Source organism: Sus scrofa, chromosome 1 (assembly GCF_000003025.6).
Source record: "Sus scrofa isolate TJ Tabasco breed Duroc chromosome 1, Sscrofa11.1, whole genome shotgun sequence".
Lineage (NCBI taxonomy): Eukaryota > Metazoa > Chordata > Mammalia > Artiodactyla > Suidae > Sus > Sus scrofa.
The window spans coordinates 32,557,757-32,581,186 of NC_010443.5; the positions used below are offsets into that span (position 1 = coordinate 32,557,757).

The 23,430-nt window shown below is 39.2% G+C and overlaps 1 protein-coding gene across 41 annotated transcripts in view; it reads left to right on the forward strand.

Annotated features, from left to right (window-relative positions):
* Positions 1–23,430, forward strand: part of EPB41L2 (erythrocyte membrane protein band 4.1 like 2) — a 212,434-nt gene that overhangs the window by 139,547 nt on the left and 49,457 nt on the right. For all 41 annotated transcript variants that reach the window (XM_021088293.1, XM_021088255.1, XM_021088313.1 and 38 more), the window contains 6 exons: positions 5,141–5,183; positions 9,457–9,532; positions 12,963–13,181; positions 14,724–14,811; positions 19,301–19,453; positions 20,062–20,159. In XM_021088293.1, the coding sequence (XP_020943952.1) occupies positions 5,141–5,183; positions 9,457–9,532; positions 12,963–13,181; positions 14,724–14,811; positions 19,301–19,453; positions 20,062–20,159 (677 nt within the window). The remainder of the gene's footprint in view (positions 1–5,140; positions 5,184–9,456; positions 9,533–12,962; positions 13,182–14,723; positions 14,812–19,300; positions 19,454–20,061; positions 20,160–23,430) is intronic.

Here is a 23,430-nt window from a genome sequence, read left to right on the forward strand (position 1 = left end):
GGCACCACACAGAAGCTCGTTAACCATGAGGGGTTCCAGGTCCTCGCCTTAGACATGTTGACTTGTAATCTGCATTTTGACTAGATCTTCGGATAATTCGTGTCACCCTTTAGACTTGAGAAGCAACGATCTCAGGGATAAGTGTTCTTTTGAGGCCGCAGAGAGATGTTTGGGGTTTGGAATCTTCTGGAAGGAAGTAGGGAACCCTACTTGTGGCTTGTGATTGCAGAAGCGTTCCAGTCCTCATAGCCTCATAGGCGGGTGTGAGGCTGTTCGCAGTCTGCAAGGATATTTGATCCATATAGTCTCTGAGGTTTTTTTCTAATGCTAGCATCCTATACTATAATGATTCATCATTAAGCTTTTATATTTTTCTAGATGTTTCTGTTGTTAGAAGATAATTGAGAATCATCTTTCTTTTAACACTTATCCTGAGAACCAGTATTGAAAATATTGTAGGGAAATGTCAGAAGGCTTGATATTAACCAGGACTGTTCCACTCTCAGATTTGCAGTGGATAAAGAGTAGGATTAAGGAGCTTCTCTAATTAACTAACCAAAGGACTTAAGTGTAAGAGAAAGAAACACAGGCACAGTCTTTTGCTGCTTAGTCAGAAAAAGTTTCTATAACCTTCTAAAGCAGGTTTTTGGTTTTTTTGTTTTGTTTCGTTTTGTTTAACCTTTTTTGGTGCCACCGATTCCTTTGACAGTCTGGTGAATTCTATGGGCTGTTTCTCAGAACAATGTGTTTTTGTTTTTTGTTTTAATTTTGTTAGCTGTAGTTGATTTGTAGTGTTGTTAGTTTCAGGTGTACAGCAAAGTGATTCAGTTCTACATATACACATATCCATTCTTTTTCAGATTCTGTTCCCATATACGTTATTACAGAATATTGAGTTGACTTCCCTGTGCTATACAGAGAATAGTGATTTAAATGTATGACTATAACAAAGTACACAGGCCTATAAAGAAAGCCAGTGAATAACATGCTCAACATGTTAATTTAAAAAACTGGGGTAGAAATGATCATCAGTATCTAATCCCTATGTGATTTCAAATATCGATGAGCGTAAATGATATTTTAAGATCTGCAACCACTATAATGGGCTATGGAAATAGTTTTTTTTTTTTTTTTTTTGTCTTTTTGTCTTTTTGTCTTTTGTTGTTGTTGTTGCTATTTCTTGGGCCGCTCCCGCGGCATATGGAGGTTCCCAGGCTAGGGGTTGAATCGGAGCTGTAGCCACCAGCCTACACCAGAGCCACAGCAACGCGGGATCCGAGCCGCATCTGCAACCTACACCACAGCTCACGGCAACGCCGGATCGTTAACCCACTGAGCAAGGGCAGGGACCGAACCCTCAACCTCATGGTTCCTAGTCGGATTCGTTAACCACTGCACCACGACGGGAACTCCCCCTGGAAATAGTTTTGATTCCTGTGAGTGACAAAGCTTAAAGGCACTGCTGATATTAGCCAGGGTTTTGTTTTTTGCTACATTTATATTCGATGGTAATGCTAAATTTCAGCTAGAGGTTAATGAAGAGAAACGTGTAACGATTTTTCCCCAACTGATTCATGTAACATTTTTTTATTCCCCAGCTGACTCTTGATTTCATGTTTTAAGGTGATTTAATAACACAGGCATTCTGGGACGACATTTTAATATTAATTTACTTTGGTTGGAAGCTTGAGATAGGATTCTCTAAGGAGAAAGGGTCTGATTTTTGCTTTTTATCTTATCTGGCTATGACTATACTGACTGTATTTTTTGGACCCCGAGTCTGTTATATTAACTTTTTTGTGGGTAGAAATAGTCACATAAATATTAGCTTCTTTAATATATACAGTAATACATCATCTTTGGAAGTAAAAAATTATATGAAGAAGGGTGGGATATATATATATATATATACTGATAGGTGATAGACCAATTTAATTTTATCATTGCCAAAAAAAAAAAAAAAACCCATCTACTCTTATAGGTACCAGATAAAGTCCTTGGCACATGTACTTACTCTTCAGGAAGCACTTTGAATGAATGTTTAAAACCCCTCAACCCCTTGAGGCAGATGATATGATCTTCATCTTAAAGTTGAGGAAACCGAGACTTAAAGAGGACAAGGTCACAGAGTTGGGAGAAAACCAGAATTTGAATCCATATATTTCTGATTCCAAAGTCTATGTATGTGGCAGCCAAATTTTTAAAAAAGGGGAATGGTGCACAGTAATATATTGTGGTCTGTGTGTGCATTTATGTCATTCTGATGTCTTTTTCCATCTTTTTGCCTCTGCTTTTTCTTTTTTCTTTTTTTCTTTTTTTTGCCATTTCTTGGGCTGCTCCCATGGCGTATGGAGGTTCCCAGGCTAGGGGTCAAATCGGAGCTGTAGATGCCTGCCTATGCCATAGCCACAGCCAAAGCAACTCAGGATCCAAGCCTTGTCTACAATCTATACCACAGCTCACAGCAATGCCGGATCCTTAACCCACTGAGCAAGGCCAGGGATCGAACCCTCAACCTCATGGTTCCTAGTCGGATTCGTTAACCACTGAGCCACAATGGGAATTCCTTGCCTCTGCTTCTTGATGCAGCCAGCACTCAGTGCCAAAACCAAGAAATTTATTTTTATTATTTATTTGTTAAAAAGAGTTTTAAATCTATTATTTACTTGTAATTGATAATGCAGATAATTTGGTATTTCTTTTCAAAGTATTTTAAAATTCATGGCAAGGCAATTTTTGTTTGTTTTTTACTTAGGAATTTATGACCCTAGGCAGTACAGTTATATTCCACTCATGATCTAAGTACTCACTGGAGCTAATTATTCAACTAAAAATAAATGGAAGAAAAACGATGTAACCTGTGGTCTTTCAGGATGACCACGGCATGGGGAGGAAGGAGGCAAGCAGTGGTCAGATACCAGCCAACAAGTATTCATCTAGTACTTGAACTGGTTGCCTGCAACTGCCAAATACTGTGAAGGTAACTGGCGGGTAACCTGTACAAGGCTTTGGTGACAATAGAAGGTGCTGCGTGGCTGGGGTTAGTCCTTGCGGTCACAGAAGATGACATGCCTTTCCTCTGAGAGCAGAGGTATGGTTGTTTTTTGTACCAACTGTCACACAAAGGGATTTGGAAGGGTCTCTCCAGATCTTTAAGACCAGTGGCTCCCCCTCTCCTCTTTCTCTGTGCTGATGTTCTGAGGGATTTTTTTTCCTTTTCGTTTCAGTTTGGCCCCAGTTGTCTCTGATTGTATTTTTCTTGCTGTTGTTGTTACCTCCTTGGATGAAATGCCCCGACGCTTTCAACCCGCCTTCCCTCTCCCCCAGCCGCTCCCCCGTCTGGGCTAGAGACTGAATGGTGTGTTTTTCTCATTCTTGTGCCTCATTATAGCCCACCATTTGTGAGCCAGCTGTTGTGTGGACAGCAGCTGCCGGGCCAGGAAGCTGAATGCCAGGCTCTCTTCTCGGGAAAATTAGAGCCGCTCCCCGACATAGCACTGGAGGTACCGTTAGAGGCTCCCACTGGCCCTCGCATCAGTGGGCCACGCAGCTGGGATACCAGTGCCATGAAGCTAGACCAGGCTCTGGTGGCTCTTTGTTGAGAGGATTGAATACAACCAGTGTTAGAACAGAGCCACGCACACCTTGGCTCCTTGCTGCCCTGAGTGTGAGCCATGAGTGGTGTAGGGGTCCCTGCAGGGGTCCCTGCAGCTTTGCTTTCAGAGCATCCTGTGTTATTACTCCTTAATAGTGTAAGTTGATGTTCTCATGTACCTGTTCAACATATTAAGACAGTGGGTTATAATTTTCTATATAACAATAAACATTTTAATTGTCTGCTTTACATATCTGAATAAATTGTGTTTAAGCCCAGATGTTATAATACATTGTTTGGGATATTTCTAGAAAGAATGAAACTTATTTATTGTAAAGACAATTATTTGAATCAGTTTAATATGTTTTAAAAACTGTAATTGTTCTCCTATTAGTGAAGATAAAATGAACTTTAATAATGACTTGAGCATAAGGTAGAGGTATAAAAAACAAAAACTATATATATATAATTTTGGGGGGCTGCATCTTTAGCCTATAGCTTTGGAAGACAAATATTTAATGCCCTTAGAGGGTTTGAACCTAGTAGTTCAAATTTGGTCTTTTTTTATTTTATTTTATTTATTTATTTATTTTGGTCTTTTTGCCTTTTCTAGGGCTGCTCCTGCGGCATATGAAGGTTCCCAGGCCAGGGGTCTAATCGGAGCTGTAGCTACCAGCCTACACCAGAGCCACAGCAACGCAGGATCTGAGCCACGTCTGTGACCTATACCACAGCTCACGGCAACACTGGATCCTTAACCCACTGAGCAAGGCCAGGGATGAACCCGCAACCACATGGTTCCTAGTCGGATTTGGTAACCACTACGCCACGACGGGAACTCCTCTTTTTTTATTTTAAGATATTATGGTGGTTTCTTAGAATCTTTTTTAACTTTCTCTAAGAGTGGAAATAAAGGAAAAGTCAAAGGGAGTTCCTTGTGATTGTGATTATCGACTCTGGAATGTAGCTTTAAAAGGATGTTCCATGAAGACCAGAAAGGAAAATACTGTCTCCAATCTGACTTCTCCATGGCGTTGTACACCTGCAGGAAAAAGAAAGTTTTTGGAGGAGTTGAGATAATTCTGTGCAATTAGGATATATGTCCTTTTAAACAATAGTATCCAGTTCACATTTTATCCATCATGAATAAGAGCCAATTATTGTCCCTGACTGAGCCCTCATTTCAGTGTCTACAGGGGCGGTTTGCTGGTAGTTAAACTCTAGATAAAGACTGTATGGAAATACATTTTTTCATCATTTGGGTACATGTTTGATTTCACATTCAAGAATATGAGGCCCAAAAGATCCACCTTAAAAGTGTTTTAATGTTTTATTTATAGCACACAAATTCAGAAGCAAATCAATGCTAAACCAGTGGAATGCTAGCAAGCTACTTCACATAGCACTTTATTAAAATATGTTTACACTTAAATAAGTACGTGAACTGTAAACTGTTCAATTTTGGACCCTGGACTGTGTTTTTTGTTGTTGTTTTTTTAATGAGTTGATTAATCTTTTTTTTTTTTTTTTTTCTGTCCCCTGCAGAACTGGGTGGATCCTGCAAAAGAAATAAAGAGACAGCTGCGAAGTGAGTGTCACATCCTCATACTTTGAAGTTATTAAGTTAATCTTTACATCTATCCATTTCTATCCTTAATAAAATTCATAGGAATGCGGACAGGACTAAAACAGGGGTAGAATGCTCAGCCCTCTTTTGCGTTCATATCAGAGAGGAAGGTGAGACTAATAATACTGTTGTGGAATCATGACTGCTTATTTTGCACATGGCTTAGGGACTCCTCCACTGGTTAAGAAGTTACAGACTCCGGTTCTGAAATATTCCCTCACAATGTCTACACTGTGAAGTAACATCTGGGGAAAAGAACTAGAAGCCACTTTGCTGTAACTTTCCCTTGTTACATAAAATTTACTCTGGGGAGGCCCTGTTGCTATTGCCTTGCCTACTTGATTTTGGCAGTGACAGCTAGTTTAATTAATAAGCGTATCTCGGGCCCCAGAGACACATGGGTACGCTTTTGCTCTGTGCCCTGGGGTAGGGGTTTGAGGGGTGAAGAGTGTGTGGAACCATCTTGTCAGACCTCTGGGGTGTTTGCCTCCTCTCCTTCTTTGGCCACTTCTTGCGCTCCAGTCTGGGTGCGTTCTCAGTCCTGCTTTCTCCCATTTCCCCCTTCGTTCTCACTGTCGACCCCCCAGTGATTTTTCGTGTCCCAGTCTAAGCAGCTGCGGTTCCCTCCTGGATTTATGAGATCTATGCCAAGAACCATTATCCCCACAGAAACACCCCTGGTTGTTGGGGTTCTGGATACTTAATTTCCTTCAGAGTTGGTGAAGGACTGAAGCAGAAAAGGCAGGGAGCCACAAACAGCTGGGATTTTTAGACAAGAGAACAAAATTTGTACCGGGCCTTTGGCTGGTGGCCCCAGAGCTGCCCAGGGGGAAGCTGTTTTCCTGAGGGCCAGTCTGCAGGATGCTCGTGTTTTGTACTGTTGGTTTCATTTCCCTCCTTATTTATCATTTCCTACTTCGTTATTCCTAATGTCAAAACACTGGGCCGCATCTCTGCTTTTCCCTTCTGTTCCTTTCCGTTAACCTTCTGTTTCATTTTTGGTTCTCCACATTTGTTTTCTTCATTTCCTTTTTTTTCTCTTTTAAAAGTATTGATCATTTTGGTAGTTTTTTTTTTTTTTAATCATTTCTTTCCTTCTCTACTCTCCTTTTTGCCTCTGAGCACATACCTTATTTTTCTCATTTCCTTTCCTTGTAGACTCATCTTTCTTTCCAGTTTTGTGAATCTTTGATTATATAGTGAGCTTCCTGATTTGCCCTGGACTGAGGCCCTGAGGGGTATCTCAGAATATGGGACTTTGCATGCAAACCAGGGTGGTTGGTCACCTGTCTTTTAATGATTTTTCCCTGGCTTTCCATCCTTCTTTCCCTCCCTTACCCCTCTGCCCTGCTTGTATTACCTGGGTGTTTCATCCATTGATGTTTGCTTCATAATAGAACAGAGGGAAAATGTAGAAAAGGAGTAACTAGGTACAGATACATGGTGCTTACTTTATGAAAGATATGGTACCAGAAAGCTTGGAACTTTTTCCAGCCCTTTCTGCAGTTTTTACAAACTCTGCAAAGTGCCTGAATTAAAAAAGGTATGGATGCTTGCATCTTTCACTTTCTCTGCAAGCAGATCTGCCAAGTGACCCAAAACATGGACAGAACAGGATAACCTCTGAAGTATGGTTGATGTTCCATTGAGTCTGTTTCCTATGGTTGTGTATTGGCTTTTGCTTGATTTTTGTGTGCTGCTCATTTCAGAGTCATGGAGCCATCCTAACTTTTGGAAGGCAAGACTCTTTCTTGCTGATTATGAATCACACAGTCTTGTGTTTTGATTATTTGTGAAGTTTCTTTGAGAGTTATTTTAGGACTTTTGCCCTTGTGGTTTGGCAAGAGGCATAACAGTAACATGTAACGATTTGGCTTTTTAAAACTCTTGGAGCTAGTTCTCTAAATGGAATCCTGTACCATCCTGACCACGAAAATAGGCTGAGGAAATGAACTTCTAGATGTTGTATTTTATTTCTTTCTGCTTGTGTTAAAATGGACGAAAGAACTACTGGTTGATTTATTGTTATTCAGTGCATAGGCAACCAGCAAAGGTAAACATTAACCTTTTGTGAGTTAACTTTTGACAACCAGCAACCTATTAGTTCCTGTGTAAAATTTGCCTTGAAATCTTTATTTTCACAAATGTACACAAATAAGACTACATATCTAAGGCTTGCCTGTATTATATAAACAATTCATGGCTATATAGACTTTTTATAGAGCTAGGTAAAAATCCTAGTGTATGATTAAATAAAAAGTTTATCATTATTGGTCCATTTTATCAATTCGAGAATTGGAAATAGATTCTGAAATATGTGTTCTATTAGAAACTTATCCTTGTTGTCATATCCAGGCAAGCATGTGCTAGTGTTAATACCTGGAAAACAAATAAGGACCCACTTAGAGAAAAGATATGATAATCCTGTGATGACTTTGCTTAATTATGGGTTAACAGTTATTTCAGAGAGGTATGTATTCATCACAGCCAGCCTGGGTGCTACAGGCCAAGAAATGGCATGTCTATTAATATTTAAGAAAGTCCTGTATCTTTTTATGATATTTTAAATGTGTAATGGGAGCTGAAATCTGTTTCTCAAATTCAGCAGGATTGACTTTATTAGTAGAGTAATGATGTATTGAGTCAAAACCCAACAAAAACACCGTGTATTGACAGTAGCCATTCAATAAATATTGACTTTTGAGTGGGAGAAAGGTTAGTGGGTGTACAGTGAGAAAAGAGCAAAATGACCCACTGAGCAAGAGAATGGGATCAAGAAATTTTTCTTCAAGTCCAAAAATTAAAGTAGTCATGAGGCCTTCTGATATATATGAAATGAAATTGCATACACATGCAGTCACTCACTTTTTTGGTTTTTATTTGGAAATACCGTGAACTTTGAGTATAACTCTAAATTCGGGCCATTGGAGAAGTTCCCATTATAGCACAGCAGAAACGAATCCGACTAGTATCCATGAGGATGTGGGTTTGATCCTCAGCCTTGCTCAGTGGGTCAGGGATCTGGTGTTGCTGTGGCCGTGGTGTAGGCTGGCAGCTGTGGCTCCAATCCAATCCTAACCTGGGAACTTCCATATGCTGCACCCCTAAAATGTGTGCAGGCAGAAAGAAGGAAGGAAGGAAATTAATTAATTAACTCAGGCCATTGGAGTTATTTTGATCCCTTTAGAAAAATAATACCTGCCCTGTCCTCAGAGTTGTGTGGATTTTTCTTGTTTTTAAAGCCATCCAAAGAATGGTATATCAAAATTTGTTAAATGGTAGTGTACAAAACACAATGTTTTAATGTTTTGTTTTAACTTTTAATAAGTCTTTATGCCATGGTTGTTTACTGCATTCACTGTCTGTGGCACAGTACAGCGAGGTGTATGTTCTGAGTATTCTTACACCTACTTTATAAAACCTGGGAAATAATTTTGTCTTCAAATACTCTGATATTTTAGCACTCTCTCTCTTCTTTGGGATTTCCTTCAAATAGCCCATTAATCATTTCTTGAATAGCTATGGCGGTCATTTGATCATTATTTCTCTTCTCCCAACGTAGAAATCCCAATTATTTTTTTTAAGTGTAGAGAATATTTGGCATCTAGAGATCCTGTATAAAAGAAATCTTATCTCAAAACCATTATGTGAAGGTTACATTAAAATTTTTGCATACCAGATCACCATATAAAACATTTGTTGAAGTACCTGTAAATGTTTATAATATTATTTGCTAATGATGGCTTTTTTATATAATTGATTTTTATTTTTCATTTCATTTTTGCTTTATAAATGATAGTCTTTATTTTTATTTGTTTTTTCCCACTGTACAGCAAGGGGATCAAGTTATCCTTACATGTATACATTACATTTTTTTCCCCACCCTTTGTTCTGTTGCAACATGAGTATCTAGACATAATTCTCAATGCTACTCAGCAGGATCTCCTTGTAAATCTATTCTAAGTTGTGTCTGATAAGCCCAAGCTCCCGATCCCTCCCACTCCCTCCCCCTCCCATCAGGCAGCCACAAGTCTATTTTCCAAGTCCATGATTTTCTTTTCTGTGGAGATGTTCATTTGTGCTGGATGCTATTGTGTTTAAATTAAACAAAAGTCTTTAAACCGATTTATAGTGAGACTAACCTCTACTGTTTGAACATTGACCTTTATGTTTTATTGGTATAAATGGTCATTGTGTTGATTGGATAAATAATCATGATCTTTAATAATTACAGATCTGCCTTGGCTGTTTACCTTTAATGTGAAGTTTTATCCTCCTGATCCTTCTCAATTGACTGAAGATATCACCAGGTACCTTAAATTCATATTTTTAAAATATGATCATTTACTTAACAGCTCTCATTTCTGTGCCCTGGAGGAGTGGTGATAATTTCAGGAGCAGAACCAAAAAAACCCACCCAAAACATTTTTTCCTTGAGTTTTAGAAGTTTCTTTGGAAGTGAGATATTCCAAAATAGTTTGAAATGTTGCTAGTTTCAAACATTTCATTCACTTGTCTTTAATTTCCCATTTATATTTGAGTAATGGAATTTTTTTTAAAACTGGTAGCAACTTCATTTCCCGTGTTATACTTTCAAAAATCACTAATATTTAATATTTCAGATTTTGGTACTAAGATTGTTTTTATTATATAATAATAATGTCTGCCTGTGTACTAACCTTGTATTACAAAGGTAACATAAAGGTAGAAAAATGTATAACGTATCAAATGTTAAAGGTCTATTTTTGGACGTCTACTTAACTATAATTTTTTTAACCCCCACCCCCTGCAATCCCCATCTCCTTGTCCCAAGATTTGGAAAAAAAAAAACCAAAACAAAAAAAAAAAAACCAGTAAGATAGGCTTTCTTATGTAAGCATCAGTAGCTATTTCTTTTCCATCTCCTCTGAGATTTTTCTGGACAATACAGACATATGCTTAAATTGCAAATAGAAGATTCAGTTTAGGAGCAAGAGAGCATTTGTGGGTTTTGAGAGTGACTGAGTATTTGAATGGTAACCAAGGAACATTCATATCTACAAGGGCCTTGATATCTTAGCCCTATTAAGCTGAGTACCAGTGATAAGGCTCTTTAGCTTTGGTAAGAGTAGGTCCATAAGGTGATTTTTATCTATTTTTTAAAAGGTTATTTACCTGGCCAGGGAAAACTGTGTTCTTTGTATATACTTTTAGAAAATTGGTATTAGCAAAAGACTCTGTTTTTGATTTTTGTGGTTCCTGTTTGCTGCTAGGCCAGTTCTGCTGTCAGACATGAAGCTGGGTAGGTATTTAAACAAGTGTATGATATCCACGTGAACGAAGAATGAGAGAGATTTCTTCCCAAGGTTGGGCAAATGACAGCACCCTACCCACACACACACCCGTTATTGGTTATTGCTGAATAAGGATTTACTGATACTAATTGAGTTGTGATTGAATTAGCTTCAGCTAATTAATAATAAATAATAAATAGCACTTTGCCATCACTCAGTGAGCTGCTCAGAGCATGAAACTTTTGACGGGTTGCTGTGCGTATGCTGTAGAGCCTCACCGCAGAGTGTCCTTGACCAGTGCACATAATTGGGGCTTTGTGATCTAACGCCCTGTCTGTACATACACTCCCCCTTACAGTGATTCCTTTGAGGGATGATAATCCTTTGGTGATTGCAACTTTATGGCACCGGGAAAGTGCTTTGGTATTCTTTTAGATGGACCTTGAACAGTCTCCCTGTGTGTTTTGGAGGAATGAGATAGTAATCTAGTGAGCTAATAACTAAGACGCTCTTGCTACAGCCTGAGACCAGCCTGTAAGAAGAGCTTTGCAGCCTAAACGTTACAATTGAAATCCTCACCAGACTTGAGTGAACATCTGGAAGATGGGATAGACTTTTGCGGAGGGCAAGAACAGAGTTCAGAGTAATGTTTGAGGAATGATCTGTCCTGCCCTGTCGAGGAGATGGAGTTGGAGCATTTCCTGTTGAGGCTCAGCGGGTTGAGAACCTCAGCAGTATCCATGAGGATGCGGGTTTGATCCCCGGCCTTGCCCAGTGGGTTAAGGATCCGCATTGCCGTGAGCTGTGGTGTAGGTCACAGATGTGGCTCAGATCTGGTGTTGCTGTGGCTGTGGTGTAGGCCAGCAGCTGCAGCTCCAATTTGACCCCTAGCCCTCGAACTTCCATGTGCCTCAGGTGTGGTCCTAAAAAGGAAAAAAAAAAAGTGAAGGAGATGGAGTTGGGAAACTCAGGAGGCTGTTACGGTTTTTGTTTGAAGTTTTCAGCCTTTTTAGACTTGGGCTTTGACAACAGAAGAAAAGATCAATGTGAAAAGTAGAAATGATAATATAAAAAGGAGCAACATTTACTTCCATTTGGTAATAAATGGAATCTTTGTGTTTATGTCTTAACTGTGCCATAAAATGTGGTGAATTAGCACTATTCTCGATTAGACATAGAGAAATTGAGGGTAACCTGGAATCATTTCAAAACTGAGCTTTCTCAAATAAGGGCAATGATGCTCTGTTGTTCTAGGGTCAAGGAAACACATAATCTCCTTAGAAAGAGAGCTCCTGCAGGGCATAAAAACACTCTGACTGTAGTGGTGAGACGACTTGCATTCTTAGAAAACCATGGAGCACTTGCCATGTGGCCAGCACTTGGCCAAGCCTGAGATTATGATGATAATAGAGTCCCTGCCCTGCTTGACAGGAGATTGGGGTAATAATACAGGTATAAGGTCTTCAAGCATGAGGATGCTACATCTTGTTTGGAGGGGTCGATGCTAACCTTAGCAAATGGTTACATTCAAAAGCAGAAATCAGGTTTTAAAAGGAGTTAATAGTGGAACCTCCCTCCCCCCCCAAATCCTCATAGAATATAAATAACATATTTCTGCATGTTATTTAGTAAAAGCCAGAATCTTCTAACTGTAATAATCCACTTAGGACATTGAATGATTATTGTAACTAATAATATGATTATGGATACTAATTGTTATTGATTCCCGGGTTCCAAGACAGATGTTTTATTTATATTCTCTAATTTTTAACCCTCTTCTTCAAAGGGAAATAGAGTTCTTCCCATTTTATATGTGGGAATTATACTTAGGCAAGTAAATCAATTGCTCAAGGTCACATAGCTCTGCTGGGTTCTGAAGCCCATGCTTTTTCTACTATAAACTAAGTTAGCTGCCTTTTTAGATAGGGTCAGTGGGCAAGTAAGGGCTTCCACGTGGAGACTGACTTATAATGGTTGTTAAAGGTGTCTCAAAAAAAGAAATGAGTATGAAAAAGGTGGAGGGGGTAAAGTGTGGGTGACCTTAGCTTTTCCTGCAAATGCATAAGAACTGCAGCTATTTCTTAAATTTTATTAATCTGTACAAGTTGGAGGAGCATGCTGAATTTGATTATACTTTTAAATCCAAGGAGACAGTCTAAGTGATTGGAGTTTCACTTGGAGTCATTAAACTCTTGATTATAATAGTAATAATAACACCTGTCAGAAGAGCAGTTGAGACTTTCCACTCTTACTTTGCCCTCTAGATTCAGTTTCTGTAAATAGCCAGCAAGGGTTAGGAGTCCAAGGAGGAAGGTGGGCATTTTCTTACAGAAGACTTTTATGCTCTGGATTTGAAGAGTGCCTATGTTGTATATTTGTTTTCAAAGGAATATCTGACTTATATTTAGGAGTGCTACAATCTTAACTAATTGTTCTCCTGACCCGTCTCTCCCCCTGTTCCTTGCAGATACTTCTTGTGCCTTCAGCTCCGGCAGGACATTGCCTCAGGCCGCCTGCCCTGCTCTCTTATGACTCACGCCCTCCTGGGCTCTTACACACTGCAGGCTGAACTTGGCGACTATGACCCAGAAGAGCATGACAGTAATGACCTCAGTGACTTCCAGTTTGCCCCCACCCAGACCAAGGAGCTGGAAGAGAAGGTGGCAGAGCTGTATAAAACCCACAGGTCTGTAGACTTGCTTACTGGAGAGGGAGTAACCATGGTGGGTTTAAATGGCTTCCCTTGGAACATTGCCAGACATTTGAGTGTAGTTCAGGGGATTGTTCATTTCACCCTTGTGGAGCTTCACGTAGTGCGAGGCAAGGCAGCTTTGAGTCACTGAGCTATCCTTCCATCGTCTTTATGGCTATTTGAGAAACTATGCTCACGAGGGTAAATGTTTTCATTTATCAGGAAAATTTACTTTTCCCTGTGATATCTCCTTTATCCTGCTCCCAGTCCTATCCCTTCACACACACACACACACACACACACACACACACACACAATTGTTTGCATTTACTGTGTATTTCTTCTGTCTTTTAATTGTCTTTATTATCATACTTGATAAGAAAGCCAGGGAGATAATGAAGCATCAAGACTTGAATCAGAAATGTGAGTGGTTATATATAAAATAAACAACAGGGACCTACTGTGTAGCACAGGGAACTATAGTCAATATCTTGTAATAACCTATAATGAAAAAAAAATATTTATCTACATATAACTGAATCACGGTGCTGTACACCAGAAACTAATAACAACATTGTAAATCAATTGTGTTTTAATTAAAAAAAAGAGAAACAAGAGTGGTAAATGGAGGTAGGAATGGTAATTGAAATCTACGGGTGTTTTTCTACCCATAAAAGATGACTTTTGGTTTAGTTTAGCATTACTTAATTACTTAAATACCATATTACACTTTGAGAACTTTATATCTGTGTGAAAACAAAATTTTTTTAAGCACAAGTTTTTAAAACTCCAGCAACTAACTTGTCCCATACTGCAAAATGGAAGTTTTCAAAAATTTTGACTGAAATATCTGAAAGGTACTTTGAGAGATTAGAGATTTTTAAGCAGACTACCACCATTGACTTTTCTTTTAAAAAGTGCAATATTTGACTTTATATTCTTATTAACTTTATTACCATTCTATTCAGTAGACATATGTAATTTGAAATTGAAATTCAGGTGCTGAGATGCCATGGGGAATATGAAGATTAATGGACCCGGCTTTGTAGGAACTTCAGATTCATTTCGTTGGGAATATAGATAAGAATGGAAATAATTTTAATATGGACAGAATGTGGTCTGTCAGGTGTAAAATCAAATCCGAGTACTTCTGATCTTTAGTATGGTCGATCCTAGTGAAATAAATTAAGGAGAGTATTTGTCTATTTCAGAAAGATGAGATCACTTTTTATTCTTAATTTATGTTGTACCCATTATTGCTGGGGCTTTTTTGCCCAGTGGAAAAAATTGAAAGCATGTTTCTGAGATAAAGTGTAAAGATGAAGGTGCAGCTCCTTGCCATGAATAGGTTTATATTGGAGGATCTTAAAAGAAAAATGCAAGAGGTTGAGAGTTGAGCCTTCTTATCTGTTTGCACATATGGCTGGGTCACTCCCTCCACCTTAAACTCTCCAAGCTCATACCCCACTTTCCCTATTTTAGCCACATTTGCTTTGTGTCCGTCAATATGATAATATTGTTTCTTTTGATTCTTAGGGGCTTATCTCCAGCACAAGCTGATTCTCAGTTCTTAGAAAATGCCAAGAGGCTTTCCATGTATGGTGTTGACCTGCATCATGCCAAGGTACTGTGAGTGTAACAGGGAATTGGCATCTTTCCAGCATGTTGCCTGAAGTTTTGGGAGGGCTCCAGTTTTAGACCAGCCTAGCTCACTTTTAGGAAAATGCTACTCACCCAAGGATCTCTATAATATTTCCTTGGAGTTTCCAATTGTGGGGTCTGTGGTTATGAGGGGGGGCCAGTGATTCTCCCCCCTTACTCATTCTTCTTTTTCTAATCTTTTAAATTGATACCCTTTCACACGTACTTACTCTAAGATTACTTTAATCCTCCTTCTTTACTCCACATCCTGTCTTTATTCTGTGTCCAGTTTTTGCTTTGCCAAGTGCTGCCTCTGTCCCAGCCCCATCCCCCACCTCTGTCTTGGGAGAGGAGAACAAATCTTAGCCACTGTGAAAGGTCAAGGCAGTGCAGATAGAACCACTTTCCAAAAAAACTGCTGGCGAAGGAGCCCTAGAGTTGAGCTTTTCCCTGCGGGTCTGCTTTTTGCCTCTGGTAAGATCAATGAGGCTGGCCCAGGTTCCAGGCCTTTGTCTGATGTGAACAATGGGGAAAGAATGGAATCATGGAGGTAGCAGGTGCAGGGTTGCTGGGGAAGATGCCAGTAACAGACATTCCCTAGGATGGTCAGGTAGTGGGAGGAGTCAGGGGTGGAGGTGGGGGAGTACAAGACACAAGGTGAAAGATGCATCTGGGTTTAAAAAATATATCCAGGGTCGACTTAGCGTGTGGAGGGAACCTATAGGTGCCTGCTTTTAAAAGACCCTGCCAGGGAGTTCCCTTCGTAGCTCAGCAGAAATGAGTCTGATTAGCATCCATGAGGACACAGGTTTGATTCCTGACCTCACTCAGTGGGTTAAGAATCCCGTGTTGCTGTGGTGTAGGCCAGCAGCTACAGCTCTGATTTGACTCCTAGCCTTGGAACCTCCATATGCTGTGAGCACGGCCCTAAAAAGACAAAATAAATAAAAATAAATAAATAAACAATAAAAGGCCCTGCCAATCCTTTGGTGTAGTTTAGGAAGCGAGATTACATGAGTTTGAGAAACCTCTAGGAAAGACCCTCACCCAAAGGTATCTTCCCTCTGTAGACCTCACATTAATAATTCTTGATACTGTTTTAATAGTGCTTTGCAAATATGAAATACTCCTTTTTCCTCTGTGGCTTCTTTTATTCTTTAAATATTTTTCCTTATTACAAAAGTTAGACATGTTTATCATAGAAAATAGAGGCAAACAGGAGAAGAATACAAAAAGACCGAAATCTCTATGCAGAAGCAAGCACTGTTAGTATTTTGGTATTTTCTTGTTTTATTTAAAAAAAATCTGAGCAGTCACACTGCCATTTAAAAAATGGGATTATACCACAAATATTTCATAAACTTTTTCTTTTTTTGACTCACTCTTATAAACACTTTTCCATGTTGGTAAATAGTCTCTGGCAGCAACATTTTGAACTGCTATATGCTATATACCTTTAATTTTTAAAAGCACTTTCACATACACTATCTCATTTATGGTTCAGATATTTTTATTTTTATAGAAACTACATAAAACAGAATGCAGATGGCTTATTACACTCTGGCTGTTGCCCCAAGGCACATAATATAAAGTAGTCCCATCTGTGATATCTTCTGATAAATCCTACCAGGAGGTAAAACAGATCTTGCCAATACTTGTCTTTTAGCTCTTTTCTCTATATGATGGGGCCAGGCTGAGTCAGCAGAGAAACAGAAAGAAGGGTGGGGGGAGCAGATTTGGTATCAAAAAGACCCCCCAGGAATTCCCATTGTGGCTTGGTGAATTAAGAACCCGACTAGTATCCATGAGGATGTGGGTTCAATCCCTGGCCGCGCTCAGTGGGTTGAGGATCCAGCGTTGCTGTGAGCTGCTATGTAGGTCACAAATGAGGCTCGGATCTGGTGTGGCTGTGGCATAGGCTGGCAGCTGTACCTCCAATTTGACCTGGGAACTTCCATATGCCACAGGTGTGGCCCTAAAAAGACCCCCCCCCAAAAAAAAACCCCAGAGCCCCTCTCTCCTACTCTAGACCCTGTTATTTTCCACATGTGACTCTTATATCTGCTGCTTTGTTGATCATTAGTTAGAAAGCAGTGCTTAGAGGGAAGTCCTGAAACATTTCAGGATTCTTGTTTTTGAAGTTGTGTCTTAGAAAAGTTAAAAATGTTGCTGGTTCTGTTATAAGTATGGTTTCCATTCTTGCTTTGTGGTTAGGAGTAGATCACTTAAAAAAACTCAGAATAACATGCATTCATTCAGTGTAGCATCCGGTAGACTTGTTAGGTAATATCTGATAAGCAAGATATTTGTAGCTCATTGAAAAAAGATCTGTAGCAGTTTAAAATTTTTCATGTAGTTTAAAGTTTTGTACCTTTATACATTTTTCATTGATCATGTTTAAATTTTTTTAATTAATATTTTCTTGTCAGAAGAGTTCTTAGTGGCAGCCTCACTTTAGGATAGGGTGAGGGTGTTGGCGTAAAAGGGCTTGTGATGAAGATAGGGGGAAACCGCAAGAGTAGAGTGATACCAGGAGCTAGTAACAGCAGCTCACCTGACTCCTCTGGGTGTGAAGGAGTGAAGCAAAGTATTTACCAGAACCCACGAGGGTGTCTGTGTAGAAAGGACTGCCTTGAGAGGAGAACATAGCCACTCTGGTGCAGTCACAGCCATACAAGGAGGGAATCTGGGAATTAAAAACTCCCGACCGTCTTCCCTTCTTTCTTTCTCTGCTCTTTGAGAACTTTCCATTGGCTGAACCCATTCAGATGGGATCCTCTTGATGTCCATATGGGGCAGCTTCCAGAGGGAGTGCACATGGCAGAGAAGATGCTCCCTTTTTATTAGTTTATTTGTCTGACATCGTTGCTGACTGGCAAAAGTCTAACATGGGGAGGAGAACTAAGACCCGCTTTTTTCCCTTTAACTCCTTACCCGTCATCTGTAATTTCTATGCACCCGGATACTGATAATTCTAAAGCAATATGTGGAGCAACTGAAAATCAATGGATTGACTTGGATCCAGATTGTGTTTATTTTTAAGTCAGATAAAATAGCCTTAGTGTCCTGTCAGAAGGTTGCTTCACACTAGAGATAGCTTTGTTCATGTTTCAAGTGAGGGCTGCCTCCTTATTTGTGCTGAGGCCATGCTGTCTTGGGCAGTCTTCCGGCCTGCTCCCTGTGGCCATGGCCAGTGATATTTTTGGCAAGCACATCATTTGTGTCTAGAGCCAAGTTGCTGGGGCACCTGTGCCTGATTCACCCCAGCTTTTTACTCTGTTCCTAAAGACTGTTGTGGCTGTCAGGCCATGGGTAATAAAGCACCTTACAGATTAGGTTTTTAAACCTGCTCAGATGGTCTAATATAATTTTATTTGTAAATGTAAATAATTTACATATCACAGCAGTGAAAGCAGTTGGCATCAGTTACCTTGTACTGTGTTTCTGTTTTTAAAAAACTGATATAAATTGTGTTAAATTGTTCTCCATAATGAGAGAGTTGAAATGTTATATTTTTATTGAATTAAAACTAGACTCTGGGGTTTGTTTCAGTGTAGTTTATGAGAATTTGTTCCATCTTGTTAGTGATATCTGAAAACATGAATATCTTTGAATAAGTCTTCAGGTTTATGTGTCTTGAATTCTCTTAAAGGTATTCGAACATCGTATGTATTAGATATTCAACACTGCTTGAAAAGCAAGGAGATGGTTTTTTACTCTTGTTGGTAAATTTATTTGATTTTTTAAAAATCTGTCAGGCTTGCAGTTATTCTAGATTGTCATCTTTCCCCAATTAAAAATGCTGAGGAAAGAAGACAGTATTAATAAGTTCAAGAACCGTCTGCAGTCCTTTTGAAATATGCCAGCCAAAGGAATGTTGTAATAAGAACTGAATGTCAGCACTTAGAGTTATTGAAAAACTGCTTGAAAGAATTCAAAGATTTCAACACTGTCAGCCTAGAAGAGAAATTTTCTGTGAGGGCTTGGTGTTTTGCAGAACATAGGCATTATTTAACAGCCGTGAGCTGGCATGAGCCATGTGCGGTAAATTTGCCTACAGCCAAATGGCTGACCGCACCTTGGGGTGGGCACCCAGACGGTCCCCAGAGGCTGGAATAGCCCTCGGAAAACACGTTTTTATCTCCCATATCTTCAGGACGTCTCAAAGTCTGTTTCCTTTCCTCCCTTTTACCTCTTACAGCCCAATGAGAGCGTATTGCATTAAGCTTTTTGAAGACTATTGTGTCTTGCAGTCAGGTTGCTGCACCTCAAATCCAACCCCTCAAGACGAATGTCTGGATTTAATATATGTCATTCAGATTTCAGATGAATATCTAAATTTGAGACTATTGAAATTTAAATACAGACCTGTGAAATGGCCCTCCTGACTATGATTTGAGGGGGACAGCTGGCTTCCTCTTCTGTATAACTTTCGCAGCTCTAACTGCGGTCAAATGGCTTATGCTTGACAGGACTCGGAAGGCGTGGACATCAAGCTGGGCGTGTGTGCTAACGGGCTCCTCATCTACAAAGACAGACTGAGAATCAATCGTTTTGCTTGGCCGAAAATCTTGAAAATCTCCTATAAGCGCAGTAACTTCTACATTAAAGTTAGGCCAGCGGAGGTAAGCAAGGTGCTCGCACATCTCGTAAGGTTTTGTCAGTGCTCCCCTTTATGGCCCTGAGCTACCGGAGTGCCTTTCATTGAATTTTAAGAAAATGAACTATTTATTCTTTCAGGGTTAAAAAAAAAAAATTCAGGGTTTTTGATGATAAACTTGCATATGTATATGTATGTATATGTACGTGTATATATGTGTATATTTATATATAATACACACACACACACATATATAGTTGTTCATTAAAAACAAGCCACAGTCACAATTTCACAGAAAAGAAGAATTGGTAAGTGCCTGCTTCATCGTGGGGGCTTGTTTTTCTTTTCCTTTTGAACCAGCTAATGGTGGAGATCAATAGGGAGGTGGTAGAATGAGTTTCAGTGGACCTTGAAGGGTAGCTGGTTTATGTCAGTAGTCCATCCTTGCTTTTCAGAGACGCTAGTATTGCAGTCTGCGAAAAGTCCATTTTGTGTCATCGTGTTAGCTATACTCATAATGACCGTTTTCAAGAACAGTCACTTCTTAGTAAAATCTCTGATTCTGTGTTTTTCGGTAGCTTCTAATCAATTCTTAAGGAAATGTGCTGATTTGTTATACGGCTTTTTTTCCAGCTGGAACAGTTTGAGAGCACTATTGGATTTAAACTGCCCAACCATCGGGCAGCGAAAAGATTATGGAAAGTGTGCGTGGAACATCATACTTTCTACAGGTAATTTGGGGAAAACAGCGTGGGATTCCTGAGAGCAACCATCCGTACCCTCTAGATCCTAGGAGGTGGCATTGGGTGGGGTGGCAGACACAGCCACATCCTGCTTTATGTTCTGCTCTCCCCAGTGTCAGATCTCCTTTGTCTGCAGTTCATTTGTGTGTCTCTTTCTGTCGTCTGGCCATGCTCATCGTTGCTTCGAACTGATCTGTGTCTGCAGTGGTCCAAAACTCCACCTCCACCCTCTCCCACCCCATTCTTCCCACCACCACTCACTTTCTGTTTCACTTGGTTTCTCTATCAACTTGCCCCGCCCCTTTGCTGCTTTGTCAAAAGTGTTTTAACCCCCTCAACCCCTGTCCTTTTTGCATGTCAGCCTGCCAGCCTGCTCATCCTGGATTAGTTCTGTGTCCTGACCTCCCCAGGGGATTTGCTTTCTTGTATTTTCTCAGTGCTTTTTTTTGTTGTTGTTGTGGATGGTGTGTAAACAAGATTAATGTGAGATTCTTCTAGCTTGATATGTACTGCCAGTTAAACTTGGCGTTGTAAATCCAGAGTAATCCCAAGTGAATTAGTGTCATCAGCTGCTTTCTAGGGAGCTTTATGGAAACTCATGGCACTTGTTAAATATTTGATTGACTTTGGTAATTGATCTGTGGGTTTTCTTTCAATGTTCTTTTGTTTTCTATAGATAAACATTAATTATATGTGATTTATAATGGCAGGGGTTTTTGTAAAATTAAAATGTTAATAAACCTACTTCTTAAGCAGTAAAATACGTAAAAGCTGAATTCCTTTGTGACACATCATTACTTAGATCATCTTGCTTGAGGCCTTTAATCCTCTGTGATAATTAGTCCCTATTGTGGCTTTTAAATTCCTCAAAGTGGAATGATAGATGCCTTGTGGTAATTTGGATGTTATTCTCTGAACATAGGGTCTGATGTGGAAAATAAAAATAATATCAAATGGAAATAATTGTTGCATGATCTTGAAGTGATAGTACTGAAATGTTTGCTGCTTGGCCTCTATTGCCTTATAAAAATGTATTCATATTGCCATTGACTTAAACTGCCAAAAAAATTCTTTTAGAGATCGCTTATATATGTTGATGTTCAATCCTTTTTGGTCTTGCTATCTGTTTCTATTTAATTGTAGCTTAATTGCTTAAGGATTTCTTTGTGATCAGAAAAGTATAATCTGCAAGCTAATATTTTGTGTATGTGGTCACCAGTGCCAGTTGGGCAAGAAAGTACTTTATCGCCATTTAACATAAAAAAAAAAATCATCTGGTTAGTGACGTTCCTTCTTTTGCATTATGACTTATATCTGCCTTTAAAATATTTTCTTTGTGTTTCTTGGATTTATATTTTTTGTAAACTGGAAATAAGAGAAAATCCTCATGGAGCTGCTCATCCTGGGAAGATATGGCCTTCGGTTGAAATACAGACAACTGAAGCAAACCTACAGAAGGATGCCAGATGCCCCCATATCGCTCTCTTCTTTGCCTCTAGTCTTTTTTTTTTTTTTCTTTTTAAATAATTTTATTCTGGTGAGATCACTTAACAAATTTTAAGTATACAGTGTTTTCTTACTTATAGGGGCAGTGCTATATAGCAGATCCCTAGAGCTTATTCATCTTATGTAATTGATACTTTATGTCCCTTCCCTCCAGCCCATGGTCTGGAGCCACCATTCCAGTCTTGGATTCTGTGAATTTGGCTATATTAGATACCTTATATATAGAATTATGTAGTACCTATCTTTTTCTGTCTGGCTGCTTTCACTCAGCATAATGTCCACCCCAGTTGTTGCACATTGCAAATATCTTTCTTTTTAAAAGGCTGAATGGTATTCCGCTGTATTTATAGCCCGTATTTTCTTTACCCACTCATCTGTCAATGGATGTTTAGGTCATTTCTACATCTTAGTTATACAGTGCTATAATGTACATGGGAATGCTAATATCTCTTTGAGATCTTGATTTCAGTTCTTTTGGAAAAATACCTAGAAGTGGGATTGATGGATCATGTGGTAGTTCTGTTTTTAAGGTACCTCCCTACTATTTCTTATAGCTTCTGTACCATTTTATATTCCCACCAACTGTGTAAAAGTGTCCTAGTTTCTCCACATTCTCACCAACACTTGTTGTCTTTTGTTTAGTTTTTAAAATTTTATGGAGAAAGTAGTTTCCTTTGGGGTCACTAATGCATGTTTCTCCTTGGAGGTATTTTTTAGAAATGTCTCTTTTTTTTTTTTTTTCTGTTGGTCAATTGGCTGGTACATACAGAGCATACTTCATGAATAGATGATAAAAAATAAGCGTGGTTTAGCCAACTTGTTTTTCAAGGAGAAGGAGCACTTCTTAATTATTGCACTGATGAGCTTGCCAGTGACCCTTTTTAGTATACATTACACAGCATTCTTGGAGCATAGTTAGCTGGATTGCAAGATAGGGAAACCCGCCTTATGCAGCCTATCAGGAGACCGTGCGTGGTAAATGACCACATTTCTAAGCTTGCTGTTGGTACTCATGATCAATGTGCCAAGGCATTTAATCATCAGTTTTATTGTTTTTCTGGGTTAATACAATTGAAAATCCTGACTTGATGGAGAAGCACCTCTTGTATTATTCCACGTAGCCTTACCTCGACTTGAATCTCTTTTCATTCCTTATTAAGCAGAAGATTTCTAATAAATGAGCAGAAAGGCTAGAAATACTTGAAATGGTAAGGCACTCTTCTTTGGAGAATGATAGGAAAAAATTTGATGGAGTTCTCCCTCCATATTCTGGAATTGGCAACTAAAATCTTCTTATTTAATAAATTTTCTAAGAGCTCTGGGATTATTTTTTTTGCTGAGATGTTTTGCCAACTATGGATCAGGCAGTGAAAGCAAGATAATTTCAGTTGTACTCCAGACACGATTGGCTCATTCACTAAAAGCATGCTTTTGCCTGAGTCTGGAAGTATTTGACATCAAGGAAGTTTTACTTCATTCATTTTGGACCCTGGGTTTTAAGCAGCAGAGTTGTTCTGGCAAGAGAGAATGTTAGTCATCTCTCCACATCTACTGCATGCTGTATTCTTCTTGGGAAAGCATCACTTGATGGAAGAGATTCTGGGGTTAGATGTTCTTTCCCAGGAGGAATAGATGTAAATATTAAGAATTACTAATGATAATGGATTGCTACTTGGCACTTACCAGCTAGGGGCAAGAATTCAGACATATGTGTTTATATAAATGATTTAAGTTAATACAAATAAATAACCTT